The sequence below is a fragment of the Hetaerina americana genome, unplaced genomic scaffold (assembly GCF_022747635.1).
Source record: "Hetaerina americana unplaced genomic scaffold, ioHetAmer1.1.p SCAF_88, whole genome shotgun sequence".
NCBI lineage: Eukaryota > Metazoa > Arthropoda > Insecta > Odonata > Calopterygidae > Hetaerina > Hetaerina americana.
The window spans coordinates 1,109,038-1,128,532 of record NW_027287516.1 but is presented as its reverse complement, the minus strand read 5'-3'; the positions used below and the strand labels follow the sequence as shown (position 1 = coordinate 1,128,532).

Here is a 19,495-nt window from a genome sequence, read left to right as displayed (position 1 = left end):
TCAATGTTATTTTGATCTCCTATCGTTCGTGGAAAAAATGGCATCTTAAATCTATCTGTTCTACACTTAATCTTTCTAATTTTACTGACATTATCTCTCCTACCGTAGTACAACGGGGGTAATAATACATTTTCCATATCATTGTTAAAGAGACATCCTTCCAATTTATACAAGAGATTAAATTGTAATTTAACCTTCGCTCCGTGAGTGATTCCAAGCCTAGCTCCTCTAATAATTTTGATACACTATCAAGTTTGTCATAACAACGTTAAACAAATCTAGCTCCTCTACGCTGCACGCGATCCAGTTCGGCAATCAATTCAACATCCTGAGGATGTCATATATCGTACTACCAGCATATTCTAAATGAGGCCTAACCAGTGAAAGATGAAATTTATCTTTGATCTTTTCATCACTTTTTAATATAGAGTGCTCTTCTAATAAATTCTAATTTTCTGTTAGCTTGTCCACAAATTTCCCGTATGTGTTACATCCGGGAGAGATCGTTAGTGAGGGTAATGCCTAGGCTTCTCCGATATAAAGTCATCGCCATTTAGTGGAAGTGTATGGACATCGAAAACGTGCGGAAGTGGTGCAGGGAGTTTTTTGATGGCTGGGAAAACGTCCACGATGAGCAGCGGTCGGGGCGGCCGAGTTTGCCGGAAACAACGGTGGCTCCAATTGACGAGATGGTGCGCAATGACCGGAGAATTACCCTTCATGAGATAAAGAAAGGCCTTAATGAAGGGAGTGGCTACTTCTCCGTGCAGAATATTGTGTCGGAGGTCCTCGGGTACAACAAGGTGTCTCACCAAAGGAGTGTGTTTGCATCATGACAATTCACGCCCACATGTGTCATAATAAACGACCACCCTATACAATGAATTCGGCTGGGATATCATCGACCACCCTTATTACCGCCCGGACGTTTCTCCCAGTGACTACAACTTGTTTCCCGCTCTTAAAAAACACCTTGGAGGACAATAAATTCAAGTCAGACGAGGAATTGCAAGAAGCAGTCGTCAGTTGGCTTCGCGACGGAAAAAGGTACGACAAAGTGATGGATCGTCAAGGCGACTATGCAGAAAAATAGCTAAATGCTCAACCTTTCTAAAAATGCACGTTAAGTTGAGAATAGGTTTGACTTTTTATGAAAAGAAAAACAGGATACCTTACTTTTCGAATCGCCCTCGTACTATTAGAATAAACATATCTTATGATAAGAACTCGTGAATTGACAAGAAGTATACTTACAATATTAGCTCTAAAAAAATAAAAAAATCGATACATCTGTCTATTAATTCACTGGCCATAACAGATTCACAAGAAAAATAACTGACCGTTAGCAATATTCATCAAATTGGAAGGAGAGATGGGACTAAATAGAGTGTTTGTTTTGGAAGAAGGTTGAAGAGCGGAGATTGGCGAAGATGGCATAGCGTGGTGTAATTGAGTGAAAACTGCAGGCGAAAAAAAGAAATGGGCCGGAGGATATATGATTAAGGGAAAAAACCTTAAAAATAAGCCTTATTTTCCTCCGGAAGTGCATAGAACCCTTAATAGTGCTTTCAACTCTCGAAGTTGTTATGGTGAATGGAAGCATAAAAAAATCATAATTTAGATGCATAGTAAAATAAAATAGAGTCATTTTCACAGCTAATTACCCATACATTCCCTTGGTTCATTATTTGCCTAACGGATTGAAGGCATTTTTTTACGTCAAAGAAGACGGTGAAATCGGCCGAGAAGGTGATGTCTACGTTTTTTTTTGGTGATACGTAGGATCAGCTGCATCGATTAATTATAAGAAAGATCAAACGATTAATATCATGCGTCGTTATTGAATGTGAACAAATTCTCTTCAATCAGAACAATGAACGGGTGCGCATTCCTGGGAAGTTTTGATAACTAAAATTATTACATTACATTACATTACAGGGGTTTTGATGTGCACAAACTTTGGGGTAACACCTAATTTCAAACACCTACTGGTGAAATATATGTTGAGGGAGGCTTTGCGGCACTTAATGAACAATTTCAGATATAACTTTGCCTGTGTTGCCATGCTAGCGTGCACATCAAAACCCCTTGCGCCTCTGCAGCAGCCCAATTGGCAGTTTCCGCGGCAAAAAAGGTGTGGGTTCAAAAGGAGCTAAAAATGTGGTACACCAAGCGAGACGCCCTGGGCTTTTACCTACATACACTACATATAGAATTGTGTTTTAAACTGCACCACGTTGAATTCCAAGTGTTCGAAGAACGAGTGAGAAACCTGTCCCAAGACATCGGCGAACGGAAACGTAAAGTCATCGACCAAAAACTTTTCCGTCTCTCAAGGAAAGGTAACCACAGTGTCTCATCAACCAGCAATAGGTCCTAACAAACAACTATGGAGAACACCTTCTCCCCGAGAGTAGTGAATTTGTCCAAATGCAATCTCTCGGATCCTGCATTGAATTTACTCCACAAAGGGCTAAAATATGCTCCTGCACTTCCAATTTCCACCAAGACCTACAAAAACTTAGCTGCGGACTGCGAAGTGGCCCTTTCCGGTGAAATTTTGGGCACTAAACAACTCATGGCTGATATCATCTCGGCCGATATGAAGAAGACGCCTAGCAACTTCCAACGCCCATCGACAGACGCAGCCACACTCGAGAATCTATCCACGCAAATAGAAGAGGAGCAACTGACCATCATCAGAGCAGATAACGGAAATAGCATAGTTATCCTGGATAAAGAAAATTACATAAGTAAGTGCCAAGCCTTCATTTCTTCCAACAATTTCGAAATTTTGAAGAAAGACCCCACTGCAGCATACCAAAAGCTTGTTAAAAATGTCATATCTGCATCCGTCAAAGTTTTCAGTGAAAAAGAAAAATTCTACCTGGTTAACATGAACCCACTACCCCCAAGATTATACGGTTTACCCAAACTACACAAACAAGACGTACCAATCAGACCTGTGGTAGCCAGTATGAGTGCACCGGCGCATAAATTATCCTTTACTCTAAATTCAGTCTTTCGCCAACTCTCTGATTTTAAACCGAAATTCAGTATAAAAAATTCGCTTTCCTTAGTGGAACAGCTCCAAAACGTTACCCTACCCCCGAACGCCAAGTTAGTTTCATTTGATGTCCAAAATCTTTTCCCCTCCATCCCGAAACAAGAGGCATTATCTTACGCCCACGACATCCTTTCCAATGCTAATGTAGAGTGCTCGATAAACACCGAGATATGTAAGCTACTCCAACTTTGTGTTGACCAAAACTATTTTTTGTTCAATGGAGGGTATTCCAAGCAAAAGGAAGGATTAGCCATGGGCTCACCATTCTCCCCACTTTTGGCCGAAATTTTCATGGATAGATTGGAAGAAAAAATTTTTAATTCTAATGAAAAACTTTTGGACAATATTCGATATTGGTTCAGATATGTCGATGACATCCTATGCTGTTGGACAGGGAGCAATAGACAATAAGAAAAATTCTTTCAATTCCTAAACACAGTGCATAATTCTTTAAAGTTCACCATGGAGCCAGGAGTCGATGGGGGAATAAATTTCCTTGACCTGACCATCGATTTTCGAGAGAATAAACACGTGTTTGGGATCTACAGGAAACCCTCTTATACTGACTTGGTGATTCCCGCAGATTCATGCCACCCCATTTCCCATAAATTAGCCAGCTTCCACTCCATGATAAATAGGTTGATCAAAATCCCCATGCCTAAAGCACATTTTGACCACGAACTAAATATTATTAAACGCATCGCCGTCAACAATGGCTACAAGGAGGTTTTGATCAACTCTTTACTCCGGAAGAAAAGGACCAAGCTTGCCACTAACATAGCAACCTCCCTACAAATGGTACGGGCCACGGATACCCGAAAATGGTGCAAAATCCCCTTCATCAACAACTCATCATACCATCTAGCGAATGCACTCCCGAAGGACAAATTTAGAGTCACTTTTTATACCCCTTTCAACATATCGAAACTCCTCTGTAAATACAAGGATACTATCGACAATACTAGGAAGAGTGGTGTGTATGCCATACAGTGCGAGTGTGGGGCCATATATGTGGGCCAAACGGGTAGGAATTTCTCCACCCGAATCAAAGAACACGAGAAGTGCACGATTTTAGGCAACACCACATCTATGATCGCCAAACACTTACTCGAGACTAACCACACCTGTGAATTTAAATTAAAAGTGCTTCATGTGTCAAATAAATGCAGAAAATTAGACGCATTGGAACAATTAGAAATTGTACAACGAGTTAAGAAGAAAACCCCTCTTCTTAATGACATGCAATTCACTTCGTCCTCCCCCCTCCTTTCCATCAACTTTCGTCAGTAAACTTTGACCACGCGTGACACACAACCGCCTCCTTCCTTGAGTGCTCTCTCCCCCCCCCTCCAGTGTGTGAGTTAAGTGGGGGTATTCCACCACCACTCTTCCAGAAGGGCCTAATCCTTGGTCTCCAAACCCAGCTGGTCTACTGGTTCCGTCCCGGCCACCGATGGTTTATTGGAGACTGCCGCCATCCACCCAACAGGATCACTTCGAACCCTAAAGACTATATATACTGTGTGTGTTTTTTAACAAGGTCAATACTCTGTTTCCGCTATTTCTTGTAAATGTCTCCCTTGTCTTTCCCTTCACCCCCTTCCCCTCCTTTCCCCCCCTCTCCAACCCCCCCTCGTTTCCTACCACGCCCTCTCCACCCCTTCCGGAAGGTATATAAGCTTGAACACAACTTCAGTTGGTTACCTGATGATGATGTAATACATCGAAACCCGGTCGTAAATAAAAATATTTTTATCAAGTGGAAAAGTGCTACGATCAGTTATTCATAATCTACAATGTGTCTTTTTATGTGTCATTTGTTTTATTTTGTGTTCTATCGTGCCGTACAAATGTTATATTGCTCTCGTGAGGGCTTCTACATCATCTTTATATACACATATAGTATGTGCGAGGTACACACACACATACATACATTTATATATATATATATATATATATATATATATATATATATATATATATATATATATATATATATATATAACTTTATATATATATATATAAATAACTTTATATATATATATATATATATATATATATATATATATAACTTTATATATATATATATAAATAACTTTATATATATATATATATATATATATATATATATATATATATATGCATACCCGCACACTAAGTTCAACGTCGCCGTATTCAGCAAATCGGTCGCCCTAATTGAAGGATTAAATTAAGCCTCCCACGCCTGGGTCAAAAAGGCTCTCTTTTTCGTGGATTGGTAGCGAAAGGGATGGATAAATATGGTGTGGTGGGAGTCAGGATGGAACGACCAGACGGGGAAGAGATAGGAAGAGAGAGTCTGTAAGCGGGCGGGGTGGGGAGTTTTACGGGAGCAACGGGGGGCGGCGAGGAGGGACAGAGAGAGGGGGGGAGAAAGAGAAAGGAGGGACGGATAGATGGAAAGGAAAGATCGACCGACTATTGCAAGAGGAGGAAGAGGCGAACGCATATACTTTAGTGGAGGGTGGGGGGAGGGAGAGTGTGAGGGATGTAGGGAGGAGACTCTCCGGAGTGCCTGCGGCTGTACATATATTTCAAGTCACGATTAGTCACGCCGCAAGGGCTTCCGAAGTGATGGTAGGGAATGAGTGGGGAGGGTTGTGGAGGAGATTGATGCAAGGGAGAGAGGGAATTGGAGGAGGATGGGGAGATAAATGGATGGAATGGAGGGGGATTTGCTCGAAGAAAGAATGAATGAATGAATGAACGAAGGAAGAAGAATAGAGGAAGGGTGTGTGTGATTCGTGCCGTGGGGGCGGAAGAGGACGTGATGAAGGTAGGGGTGGGATGAGGTTGTGGAATGGGTCGGGCGGAGGGACTGCTTGCCAGCGGGCTGGCTTCCCTCCGCCCAAGAGGGAGAGAGATTTCCCATGACATGGATTGAAAGAGAAACGCGGGAATGGATTAAAAGGAATACGAGAATGCAAAGGAAAAGTGAAAAGGGATAACATTTAATTCGCAATAGTTATACAACTAGTTTTCATAGTAATCTTCAAGTAAACTTAATTGGATCGTAGAAAGGGATAGATTCAAAATAGTCGTTTTTTCCTCGCAAGATTACAGATCAAAATAGATATGTGATCGCATGCATGAAAGGGATGATTGGTATTGGTGGTGCATGCTTGTATATTTTGTCGATATCCGGCATGTATTTTAAATAGATTCATCTTTATAACATTTTTCACGCGTGATTTGAATATAGGCACCCTGTTGAATCCGTATCCTGTCATCCGCATTAAATATTCTTGCATGTAAGTAGCTTTCTTTCCTGGTGAATAACTTTGTGTTCAGGGTTCATGATCGAACTGATATCTGTGTAAAGGTATAATGACTGTGATTGTACGTGCAGACATGCAAGCATGGATGGCTTGGTGACCTTACACCACCCCCAGCACCACACACTCTTTAGTCGGCTTTTGGGGCATTATGTAGATGTAGATCAGTTCGATAAGTGGTTACAAGTTCATTTGCATGTCAGGAAATAATTTTATAGTTGTCTCTCATGCATGTTGCGCGACTTTGTTCGTGCCCTATGCTTACCTTTCGCGGATACACCCCCTGCCACACATCTTCCCGGTAGTGTGCAAGGCAGCATGCAGATGTAGAATTGATTAAGGTGATATCCGTAACCGCGAATAAAACCATTTGGTAAGTCCCGCACAATTTATTAGCTGTTTCAAAGTCCATGCTACATCATTTTCAAGGAAATAATACCACGGAATTATAAACTGGCTTCATGTATGAGCGATGAAAATTTTGCAAAGTTAAACAAGGTATTAACATCCAATGGATTTCAATGTTTACATTTGTTTTGCATACCTGATGCAAAAATCACTCGCTTATCATACACACCACATCGGTGACTTGCAGGGTATCATTCGAATGTAGAAAATGTCTTTTCTGCGTCATTTCCATAGATACCAGTAGTACAATATATTTACCAGGAAAATGACGCAGAGAAGAAATACGTAGAAATCAATTGGTTTGATTGGTAACCGTTTCAATGCAACACAACACATATCTTACTAAATTATCCTATAAAAAAAACAATAACACGATTATTGCCATCCCTCGCTGGCAATCTTCCCCTCCATACATAATAATAATTTACTCGATAATTATCAATCCAGTAATGCCCGCTACGCATACTTCCATTTCACCTCCACATATATGAATGTATGCATGCATGTATACAAATATATATATATATTTTTTTTAAGTATGTATATAATTTTTATATTATATATATATATATATATATATATATATATATATATATATATATATATATATATATATATATATATATATATCATAAAGTTTTTAAGGCGCTATGAGAATGGATCTACTCTCACAGATATATATAATTACATATTAACTCTTGAATCTTTATATTTTCGGTTCCTTACGGTAATTACAGAATCCGTTCCTTGCTCAGATCGCCACCGCCCCGAGGTAAATGGCTAATTTTCGAATCCACCTCAATTTGAAATAAAGTTCAACCTTGAATAAAAATTGGGAATCTTACCAAAATATCCACTTTATCCAAATTATCACTATTTTAACTCGGCGAAAAAATCTTACGACACCCACTTGATCTGTGTAAAAACCGAGTTGTTAAGGGTTAATGGTTTCTGCGAAACAAGGGTTTTAAGGGTTTTTGCGAAACAAGGGTTTACACACACACACACACACATATATATATATATATATATATATATATATATATATATATATATATATATATATATACTATATATATATATATATATATATATATATATATATAACAAATTGTGATTCTGGCAGAATCGGCTAAAGTTATGAAAAGAATGCCCTAGAGCCTCACCGCAGCTTTGAAAAAATGGAAACAATATAAATTTGACGAAAACCAAAGCTATGATAGCTTATAGAAACAGGACGGAAGTCCTTGTCATTTTAATGATGTGGGAATCAATGATTAGCCAAGTAGAAGAGTTCTACTACCTTGGGAGTGTAATTATACTGTGAGACATGAGATGCACCTCTGCAGTGAAAAGAAAGATTGCCTTGGCGGAGAATAAATATGAAAATAAGAAGAATCTTTCACGAAACTAGCACGAGAAATTGTTAAGTAGAAAGTCCTTAGGAAAAACGTTTGTTTGGAGTACATTATTTTATGGATGTGAAACCTTGACATTGGGAATGAGGGAGAAGACTCGGCTGGAGGAAATGGAAATGTGGATTTGTGAGTAGGATTGAGATTGTGAGTAGAGTGTGGATTAGTGAGGAGAAATAGTGAGAGAAATTAAAGAGGAAGGGAATATAATTAAAGGGAGGGAGAAAAGGGAAATTAAATTTGTTTGGTTATGTCCTCATGTGCATGTTCCTCAGACACAAAAACTTCCTGGCAAATAAAATTGATGGGGAAAATATTGGAACAAAAGGAGGAAGAGGAAGTCCAAGAAATAAATTTACTGGTGATATAAAAAGTGCTATGAAATATATGGAAATGGAGAGAGAATGACCAATGGCTGCAACGACAAGGCTCCGCCTTTAGCAGATGATTATATCATGTATATATATATATATATATATATATATATATATACATGATATAATATGATAATATATATAATATAACATGTATATATATATATATATATATATATATATATATATATATATATATATACACATGTACGTGAACAATGAGAGAACACGCGAACAAAGAGAGAAACGAACTGTCTCTCATAATAAGACAAGAGAGCGATTTACAATCCCAAATAGGTACTTCGATGGTTGGCCGTTTCCAGAACCCAGGGAAGAAAAAAGAGGTCCTCAAACGGAAAGTCTTAGTCGGACCCTAAAACACGAGGACCCATTCACAAAACGAATCTGAGAGCAGTAAAATAAAATCCCTCACTTTGCGCTCCAATAAAACAAGGGGGCAGATGGCCCGAGTATTAGGTAGGCATGTCGTAAATGTTCGTATTTTCCCATCACGCAATTCCATGGAATAAAAAGGATAAAGATCAAACAAATCCGAACACGAGTACTTGGCATAAATCATTACGCCAGTTGGCAGACGCATTAATAGCATAGTATCTGCTCTCTGTAAGGACACCATCATTTATTTCGTCCTGGATTTATAAATAAAAAAACAAGTAATCGCCTGTTTCAAATCTAAGGGAAAGTGGAAGTACTCACATACAATTGGACGAGGTCAAGGGGGGGGGATGTAATCTTAGGGCATGGCTCAGAGTTTTCGGGAGTCTGCTGAATGATAAATTACGAGGGGAAATAGGGCGGTGAGGGGTGAAAGGGAAAGGGAGAGAGGATAAGTCTTTTATATCCGCCGCAAGGATAGGAGTATTCAAGGCCAGAATACAATATTACCCAGTGGTGGAGAAGAGGCAACAAAATGTAAAATTTCGTGGAATATTAAATAAGCGGGTTCCTCGAACGAATGATTTCCTGTCACATAGTCATTACGAATTCGGTTGGCAGTAAAATATTTGGACGGCCCAATAGAACACACCCTCCTCGGACTAAAACCTTGACACGGTGGAAGGGCTTGTGCGTTCCGATGACCCCTAGAGCTGTGCTGGCGGGAGTAATAATTATTGCTCCTGGCAGGGTCACCCATGCCAGATAGGTCGAAGGTTAGGAGCCAGACGAAAGGTAGTCCACGCAGCGTCTGTTCCTCAGTGAGGCGGCTGCAATGGCGTCTGACCCCAGTGGGTTGGCCAATAAGAGATGGTGTCACGTTAAAACACTATTGAGGAAGGCAACGGGAAACCACCTCAATTATCATTCCCAAGATTAACACGATGGACTATACAGAGATTTTGAGTCCTGGCAACTACGGGGCTCCGCCCAATCGGCCGTGTGCCGTGCCCGGTCATCATCCCACGAAACCCTTGCAAGGGAAAACCAGAAGCAGCAGGACAGAAGACGGAGGAGAAGAAGACCACATTAGTTAGAATATGAACGTGGAATGTTACGACAATGATGAGGACAGGGAAATTGGAGAATTTTAAGCGAAAGATGGATAGGGGAAATATAGATATTTTAGGTCTATGCGAGGTGAGATGGAAAGATAGCGGAGATTACTGGAGTGATACGTGTAGAATAATATAAAGCGGCGGGAACGAGAGCCAACAAGGGGTTGCCATAGTATTAAATGAAGAAATAGGAAGAAGCGCAGTCTACATAGAGCAGGTAACAGATAGATTATTGCCAATAGAGATAAAAGCAGAACCGACGAACTTGGTTATTATTCAGGTATACATGCCACCGAGCAAATATAAGGAAGAAGAGGTCGATAGGATATACGATCAGTTAGAGGACATGACCGCGTGTATTCCGGCAGGGAAACATTTGATAGTGATGGGGGATTGGAATGCGACGGTAGGCAAAGGAAGAGATGGTGATGAGGTGGGGGACTACGGTTTAGGCACGAGGAATGACCGCGGGGAGAAAGCAGTTGAGTTCTGCAGGAGACAGGGGTTAGTCATCACCAACACTTGGTTTAGACACCACAAAAGACGCAGGTATACATGGAAAATGCCAGGTGACTCAGGAAGATATCAGCTAGATTATATCCTGGATAGACACAGGTTTAGGAACGGTGTGATAAATTCCCACAGCTTCCCGGGAGTGGATGCGGACTCAGACCACAATTTAGTTGTTATGAAATGTAGCGTACGTTTCAAAAAGATAAGGCAGGGGCGGCGAGTTAGAAAATGGAATGTAGAAGCATTAAATGGGTTGAAAAGGAAGGAATACAAACAGGCGGTAGAGAAAATCATGGAGGATGGTAAAGGGCTAAGTACTATCGAAGAAAAATGGGCAAGTTTCAAGAAAGGGTTGTCTGAAGCCGCAAAAGACACTATTGGAACCGTTAACGATAAAATGACTAGGAAACCATGGATCACGAATGAGATTATTATAAAGATGGATGAGCGGCGAAAATGGAAGAATATAAATACAGAATTAGGCAAAATGAAGTACAAAGAATTGAACAATAAATTGAGGCGGGCAACAAATAAAGCAAAAGAAGCATGGTGGAAGACGCAGTGCGAGGATATGGAAAGTCTGCAGAGGAAGGGTGAAATCGGTTCGCTGTACAGCAAAGTTAAATCGTTATCGGGAAGTAAGAAAGGAAGAGCTATGCTAACAGTTAGAGATAAGGCGGGTAAGGTAATAGTTGACGCAGGAAACATCCAAGAGAGATGGGAGGAGTATATAGAAGAACTGTATAGTAAAGAACTCAGACCAACAAAGTTAGACATTGAAAAAGAGAATGACTTAGAGGAAGACAGCTTAGGTCCAGGCATACTAGACAATGAGGTAGAAAGGGCATTAAGGGAGATGAAACTAAATAAGGCCGTGGGGGTGGATAACATTCCCGCGGAACTATTGAAATGTTTAGGAAAATGTGGGAGGAAGAGGCTATATGCGCTGATTCGTAGTATTTATGAGGAAGGTATCTGGCCGGAAGACTTTGTGAGATCAGTTTTAGTTCCTATTCCGAAAAAGGTAAAGGCCACGTCATGTGAGGACTACAGGACAATTATTTTGAAATCCCACGCAGCTAAAGTTGTTCTCAGGATCATAAACAAAAGGATAGAGAGTAGGGCAAATGATTACTTAGGGGATGATCAGTTTGGGTTTAGGAAGGGGAGAGGTACGCGTGATGCCATTGCAGTAATGAGATTATTAATCGAGAGGAATATAGAACACAACCAGGAGGTATTTGCCTGTTTCGTAGATTTCGAAAAAGCGTTTGACAGAGTGAATTGGGAAAAACTAATGAGTATATTGCAGAAAATAGGAATAGATTGGAGGGAAAGGAGGCTAATCCGCAACCTGTACATGTCTCAGACTGCTCAGGTGCGGGTGGGAAACGGGGAGTCAGGATGGGCAGTGTTAGGAAGGGGTGTAAGGCAGGGTTGCCCATTATCGCCGTTGCTGTTCAACCTGTATGCAGAGGAAATGATCAAAGAGGCATGGGAAGAACTGAAGGTAGGAATGAAAGTGGGCGGGGAATTCGTAAAATCAGTTAGGTTTGTTGATTACCAAGCTTTAGTTTGTCAGTCAGCAAAAAGGCTGCAAGCATTGCTGAGTGAATTGGAAATTCAGTGCGACAGGTATGGGATGAGAATCAATATTAATAAAACAAAGGTTATACGATTTTCTAGAAAGAAAAAGGCCAAGCTTAACATTAGAATAGGAGGGCAAAAACTAGAGCAGGTAGAACAGTTTCCTTATCTCGGTAGTGTTTTGGACCAACACGGCCAAAGTAGTAGGGACGTAAGGAGGAGAATTGCGCTAGGAAAAGAGGCTTTCACAAGGAGGAGGGAGTTGATGACGGTGACGTTGAGTAAGGATGTTAAGAAAAGACTCGTAAAAACTTTGATATGGAGAGTAGCTCTGTACGGCGCGGAAACGTGGTCATTAAGGGGCTAAGTTAAATCTTTCAGATATTCGACAGATCCAGGCGAGATGTAGTGGAAGTACGTCATTATGAGAGGAATGAAGTCTGTACTTTTCAACAATTTTTATTTGTAACGCACAACGCGCCTCAGTTCATCGAACCATCTTCAGGTACGAGATTTCTTGTACCTGAAGATGGTTCGATGAACTGAAAAGCAATTGTACGTTACAATAAATCTGAGCAAAAGTGCGAATTGTTTTTCATAAATCTTCCATTTTGGATGAAAAATGACGCAATTGGTTTCTTTGAAGTAAGTTTAATCTAGCTTTGAGTCTTCCCATATCTTATATGCCCCATCTTCTCGCCGGGTACTGAACTAAAGAAAAATACCATGTCTCCTCTATTCCATCGCTACCTTTCCCTACCATACGTTTAATGAATGCCAGCTTCTCCTGGGTCCCTCCGGAAGTAGTGCGTGGGTATTTTCTTCATACACGGACCGATGTGACGGCGACACCAAATTTTTTGCGTGATCTGCAATGTACATCTGAACATTTCCGAGTGTGTAAGTTGATAGAGCCTACTCGTGTTTCTTTTTAATTTTTTAAAGAAATTCATGGCCGCAAATTTTTAAGTAATTTTCCAAACAATCTTGAGCACATTGAAATGAAATGAAATAATTGACTTCGTAATCCCACACACTTTATTTTCAAAACACGACCCAGGTCTCGACGTTGAATGTCATCATCATCTTGAGCACCATTTTCCAGAATTATTTGAGTCATTTTTTTAATATTTGGTGATATTTGCCGGTCGATTACTCTTGAGTGGGCAGAAATTCGTACGTCTCCTTTTACCTATGAGGTAATATCTATAATGTACATGAGGAAGTATGTGAAGGCCCTATGACGCTACCATGAGGGACGTCAGATATTACTCCCGCGTTATTATACTGGCCTTTCAGAGCGTTGTTCGTCGTGAACCTCTTCCCGGCCCTCCTTAAAGGCCTTTAACCTCGCATCTTGAAACTTGTGAATAAGGCAGAACAGAGTCCCCTTAGGCCTCACGAATCATTTTGTTAGTCTCCTCAAGAGATTTTTTCAATAAAGCACAAAACTTAGTAATCGCGTAAAGTTGCTCGGTCGTCGATACCATTTTTTTCGTGACACGGTCGGCAAGAAGAGGTTTACAATAGCTGACCTCACGCCGCTTTAACAGCTTGGAAAGCATTGAGACCAATTTCGCGGCAAAGCATAGAGTCTCCCCCACCTACTCCACGTGGTTTCATTCCACTTCAACTAATAGGAGCGGCGCGGAAAATTCAATGCAGTAGTAGTTTTATGGGAGGTGACCGACAGTAAGGTCATTTGCGCCATTAGGGTTGGATGGAAAAGAAAGGGTGGCGATAAACCTGGCTTCGGTATTAGCCTACTCTTGTCGAAAGGTGTCAAGGGGGCCGCAGTTTAACGTCCCATCCGACGGACGTCGTACTCCCCCCCAAAGTACTCTCCACTCCTCCAAAGCACCTCAAGTAGGGATCGAGATACCACTGAAATATATTTGCGGTCTTAGGGATTTGAACCCGGGCCCTCTCAGCGGGAAGCCTATACGTTGGCTACCGCACCATCCCGATCCCCTTCAATTTCATTAATTTCGGACCTCACCCTGTAGTTTGAGCCATCTATTTCTGCATTTTCTTTGCCTTTAGGAAGGAAGTACGTTGAATCTAGTTTATTGCACTATCTTTCCTTCCGTACCCTCGCACTTTGCATTTTAAATCGCTTGAAATTTAGGGAACGCACTGCCCGACTAGTTTCGCATTTCATCCACTCGACACACATGCTGTCAACTTTGGTTGCACTCCAACGGCTGCCACCGTGTGGCGTTGGGAGCGGGCGAATAAGAGAGCATGGAGGGAAGGCCGGAATTGAAAAGGTATTTGATAATTCAAGGGGTCGGGAGGGCGGAGGAAAGGGAGGTGAAGGAAGGGAGGTTGGGCGAAGCAGGGGCATGACATAGAAGATGGGAAGAAAGGATGAGGGGGTGGGGAGGGGGATGAAAGAACGCGACTGTGGATGATTAATGGACGGTGGGGAACCATGCGTAAGTTACTCCCCTAATACGAAAGAGGGCGGGATGATGGAAACAGGGTGGTTCTAGACGGTCGGCGGTCATAGGGAGGAGGCAAAAGAGACAGGGTTAGGGGATCCGCGGTGATTAAAGGGGGAGGGGTCAAGGGTCAGTTAACGAGGTCCCACACTTTGGAAGAGCCATGGTTCAGTACCTCACGCCCACGAAGCCATAGCCATAGGGCATCCCTTTGTGTCCCCCCTGAGGATTCGATCCTGCGAGTGACAGGTATCGATTTTGGTCGAATGAATAATTCGACGGAATGCTTGCTCAGTATTGTATCTTAACAAATGCCCTCCCCAGACATAAGGGACTATAATTCAGTCATTGATGTGGTGAGCTGTCAAAACTGACTATTACCTGACTTACATCCACGTCGTTTGGTCCTTAACGAATAAATCAGGCAAAATTGTATCGGGTTATTTCATTTGATTAAAAGGAAGAAATAATTGAAAGGCGAAGAATAAATGCCCCAAGTATGACAGGCGAACTGGAAAAAAGGGGGTGAAATTTCCGATTAAAACTGCAGAAATTGTTTGATTTAAGGGGATAAGAGCACTTTAGAAATGACAGAGGGTGCGGAAAAAGCAGCGGTGAACCAAATGATCCCTGCAACTGATACCAAAAAGAACGTGCAAAGTTACAAGCACGGAGTAAAATTTCATTTTGAAAAATGACCATATAGATTAATTAAGTGAATTCAATATTCCTGAGAAAAAATGCTGGTAATTTATTTCATGTCAACATAAAGGTAATTTTTTGATGTTGACACTTTTTACTGATGGTTTATATAAATATAAATATGTATATATATATATATATATATATATATATATATATATATATATATATATATATATATATATATATATTTATATAGTTATGTTCGGTCGGGTTAGTCCTGGGGGTAGAGCGTTTGACGGCTGACCGGAGCGTCCAGCTCTGGGCACCTGCAGCTCTATCGAAGCTATGTGATTTTTCGGGCACCAGATCTTCCTGGGAAACCACAACCGGCGCGAGGAAAGGAACTGGCCCCCCTTCCCTGATGTGTGAATTTCACACGCCGTCGGGCTTATTACTGGGTGAACTCTACCATCACCCATACCAAACCAACCTTCGGGTTGATTACTGTGTTTATGGTGATATATATATATATATATATATATATATATATATATATATATATATATATATATATGCTAAATATTACTGCAGACTGTTTAAATCTTCTGGACGCTTTTTGAATAGGATCTCAGAATGGTGTAATTTCTGGTTACATTACCTAGCCGAAGTAAGTCCTGCCCATCTCATTAAGAAAAAAGGCCAATGGTTTTTACATTCGGAAATTGTTGCATTGAAATGCATATTAGCGGACGACTATGTTAAAAGTTACAATTGCGGAATCTTCCTCAGTTTTTAGGAATTTGTCAAAGGTACATCTATATCTACATCAATACCCTACGAGCCACAAAAAAGGTGATTGGCATGGGGTGCAGCACGAGGAGGAGAGGGTAAGGGATGAGGGGGTTAGGGTTTTTCAAATGGATGGGAAAAGGTAGGGGGAACCTGCAAAAAAGATGCATATATCTATAATATAAATATATATATACAGGTATATATATATTTATATATATACTCGTATAACCATGCGCAGTCCCTACCTTGTAGGTTAATACTTATTGTGTCGAACTGACTCCTGGTGGATTTCGACTACAAGCATTCTGGTCTCTTATTGTTCTTGGAAAAAATGACCATTTAAACCTGCCAGTCTTGCAGTCAATCTCTCTAATCTTTTATTCGTGATCCCTCCGCCCGTAATACGTTGGGGTTCGTATTATGTTCTTGATGTCATCGGAAAAGGACCCATTTTTACATGTTTTTAATAAGTTTATTCTATATTGTAAACGCCGTTGTGTAAGGGAATCCCAGCCTAAATTTTCTAGTCAAGTAGTTACTCTATTGCGTTGGTCATTACAATTTTTGACAAATCTAGCCCCCCTCCGCTGAACTCGATCTAATTCCGAAATCAAATTTATCTCTTGAGGATCCCACATACTGGCGGCATACTCTAGGTGGGGCCTGACTAGGGCAAGAAAACATCCTCCCTTCACTTTTTCGTCGCATTTCCCTAGCACTCTTTTTACAAATCCCAATTTTTTATTAGCACGACCGCATATTTCTCGCAAGTGCTTTCCCCAGGATAGATCGTGAGTAATTGTTACACCCAAATATTTAAAGGAATCTACCCTCGCGATTTCTATTTGTTTCAGGTATAAACACCATAACTGTTTAAAAGTTGGCTTCAACCTCGCGGACTGTGGCGCGTCGCGCACGACTACGAATGACTGTGACATTGTATGTACGATATTTCGTCACAACATCTTGTTCCTTTAAAAGCCCCAAAATTTCTAATTTTAAGATGACTCCTCGATAGCTGAACTGGGTAAAGTATTCGGCCGGAAATCGAGGATTCTGGGAATGAATTTTGCACTGTGAAATTGTTGAATTGTAGTGTATTTTCTGATTCAAACACAACTCACTTTAAGCGAGCGAGATGATGGGACCAATAAGAAATACACTAAGCATAGACTATCCTCACAATAAGATTTAAGATTTCACCCGGCCAATTATAAAGAACTCATCCCCCCCCCCCCACCGCAAACCGTCTTCCGATTCCTTGCCCCATCGTTATTCTCCCATCTCATCCTTCCCCATTTTTGCTCTTTAATTGTATCCCGCTGATAGGGTATAATTTGCGCGCGATGAACACGGCGCTCTAGTCAGATCCAGACTTGCCTAGTCACCCCAGATGAATCGATGCGATGGTTATCAACCGCCCGCCCTCCCGAATGGCCGAAAGGAACGGAGGCACCTGGAGGCTCCGATATCTCTATTTATCTACTTCTTGTCCAGCACGCCGCCATAAGGTCGCCCTGCAGGAAGCATCGGATCATAAGCAATTAAGAGGATTTGCTGGTCAATGGATTTTGATGTAATTATTTTCGGGTATTATTTTGAACTGCCGTACGCAATGCACGTGTGCCCTTATTTATGTTTACAATTATCGTGATCATGAATTTGGGGAGGGGCTGATTTAATTGATTCAAAGACATCCGATTTCTCCGAACTATAACTTCTCCTAACAACCTACATATTATGAACAGGGCTACATGAAGGGATTCGGTATTTAAAAAATTCACTCTAGATGGGAAGAACTGGAGGTAGGAATGAAAGTGGGCGGGGAATTCGTAAAATCAGTTAGGTTTGCTAATGACCAAGCTTTAGTTTGTCAGTTAGCCAAGGGGTTGCAAGCATTGCTTAGTGAATTGGAAATTCAGTGCGACAGGTATGGGATGAGAATCAATATTAATAAAACAAAGGTTATGCGATTTTCTAGAAAGAAAAGGCTAAGCTAACCATTAAAATAGGAGGGCAAAAACTAGAGCAGGTAGAAGAGTTTACGTATCTCGGTAGTGTTTTGGACCAACACGGTCAATGTAGTTGGGACGTGAGGAGAAGAATTACGCTAGGCAAAGAGGCTTTCTAAAGGAGGAGGCGGTTTATGACAGGGACGTTGAGTAGGGATATTAAGAAAAAGTGCGGAGAAGGATGGAGAAGGTTAAATGGACCGAAAGGAAAACAAATGAGGAGGTATTAAGTATGGTGAGCTAGGAGAGGGAATTGAAGGGGGAAATCATTAGGCGGTAGGAGAAATGGATATAAAGCATGTTGATTAACAGTGGAAAGTTGAAGAGTGATAGAGAGGAGAATGTTAGGCAAACGAGGAAGGGACATGGATAGAAAAGTGATGTTGGATGGATGAAAAGTATGCGGAGATGAAGGGATATTTATAGAGTAGGATTTTGGGTTATGTTTTGGTAGAAGAAATAAGATATTTAGTTGGTAGTTATGTCCATCTAAGACCTACCTCAACCGGTAGATTACTTAAAAATGATAATATCGCATTGGGCTCTGCATTAAAATCTCATGTGTTTTACGATTTCTTTTAACTGTATTTCTTAAAGTCATGGACTTTTAAGTCCTTAAATGTTGTATTTTTTTAACCAGTATTACTTTCGTATTCGCTTTTGTATACTTTTTAACCATAATCATTTTGTTAAAAAGGGCAAAACCATATTTCTCAACCTTTCCCCTTCCTTCCCAGCATTCTCTCAAACTATGTTATGAATGTCTATTCCTTGATGCCTTTTAACGTCTCTGCCGTTCATTTATTTCTATCGAATCCGGCGATTTTTTTATCTGACAACTTTTTTTCGTCCTCTCCCTCGCGCGAGAAACTTCATTCCACGTCTTCCAATTAAACCAACTTAACTTAATTTTATCAAAAATTGCACCTGAAAAACCTGTGACAGACCAAAATTTCCTTTACACTTTCATTTTATCCCAGAAAGATGCACATGCCACCGTAATAATCGCAATACACGAGATTAATCATAATAGCTTCTGTTTTTTTATTTTTCAACTCGATTTCGCGGTGAGATATGCTATCTTTTTTATTTCATTTCACCCCTATCCTAATACTTCTTCAATTAAGAAACAAGGTGATTCCGATATCATTTTTTAATTTATCATCTCTTGATAAATCCATTTCAAAACAGATGCTCAAGTGTGTTTACAAATTTTTGAACATACCTCAATTTCAACTATTTATCTATGTCATTCTATTTTATCTGGACAAAATGTAACCACATATTAATATCGGTAGTCTACCGGATAGGGTAGATTTGAACGAGAACAGGTTACACAGCAGTGAAGCGGTTATTCTATTATCTCCCCTAAGAAAACACGACATGACATGCGACACCAGGACGACCCTC

General features: G+C 40.6%; 1 protein-coding gene across 1 annotated transcript; it reads left to right on the top strand.

Moving 5' to 3' along the window:
• Window positions 1-2,389: 2,389 nt before the first annotated feature.
• On the top strand, window positions 2,390-6,481 carry LOC139698541 (uncharacterized). Its single transcript, XM_071597390.1, has 2 exons — window positions 2,390-2,753; window positions 6,456-6,481. The coding sequence occupies exons 1-2, from the start codon at window positions 2,390-2,392 to the stop codon at window positions 6,479-6,481; spliced, it is 390 nt and encodes a 129-aa protein (XP_071453491.1).
• Window positions 6,482-19,495: the final 13,014 nt, after the last annotated feature.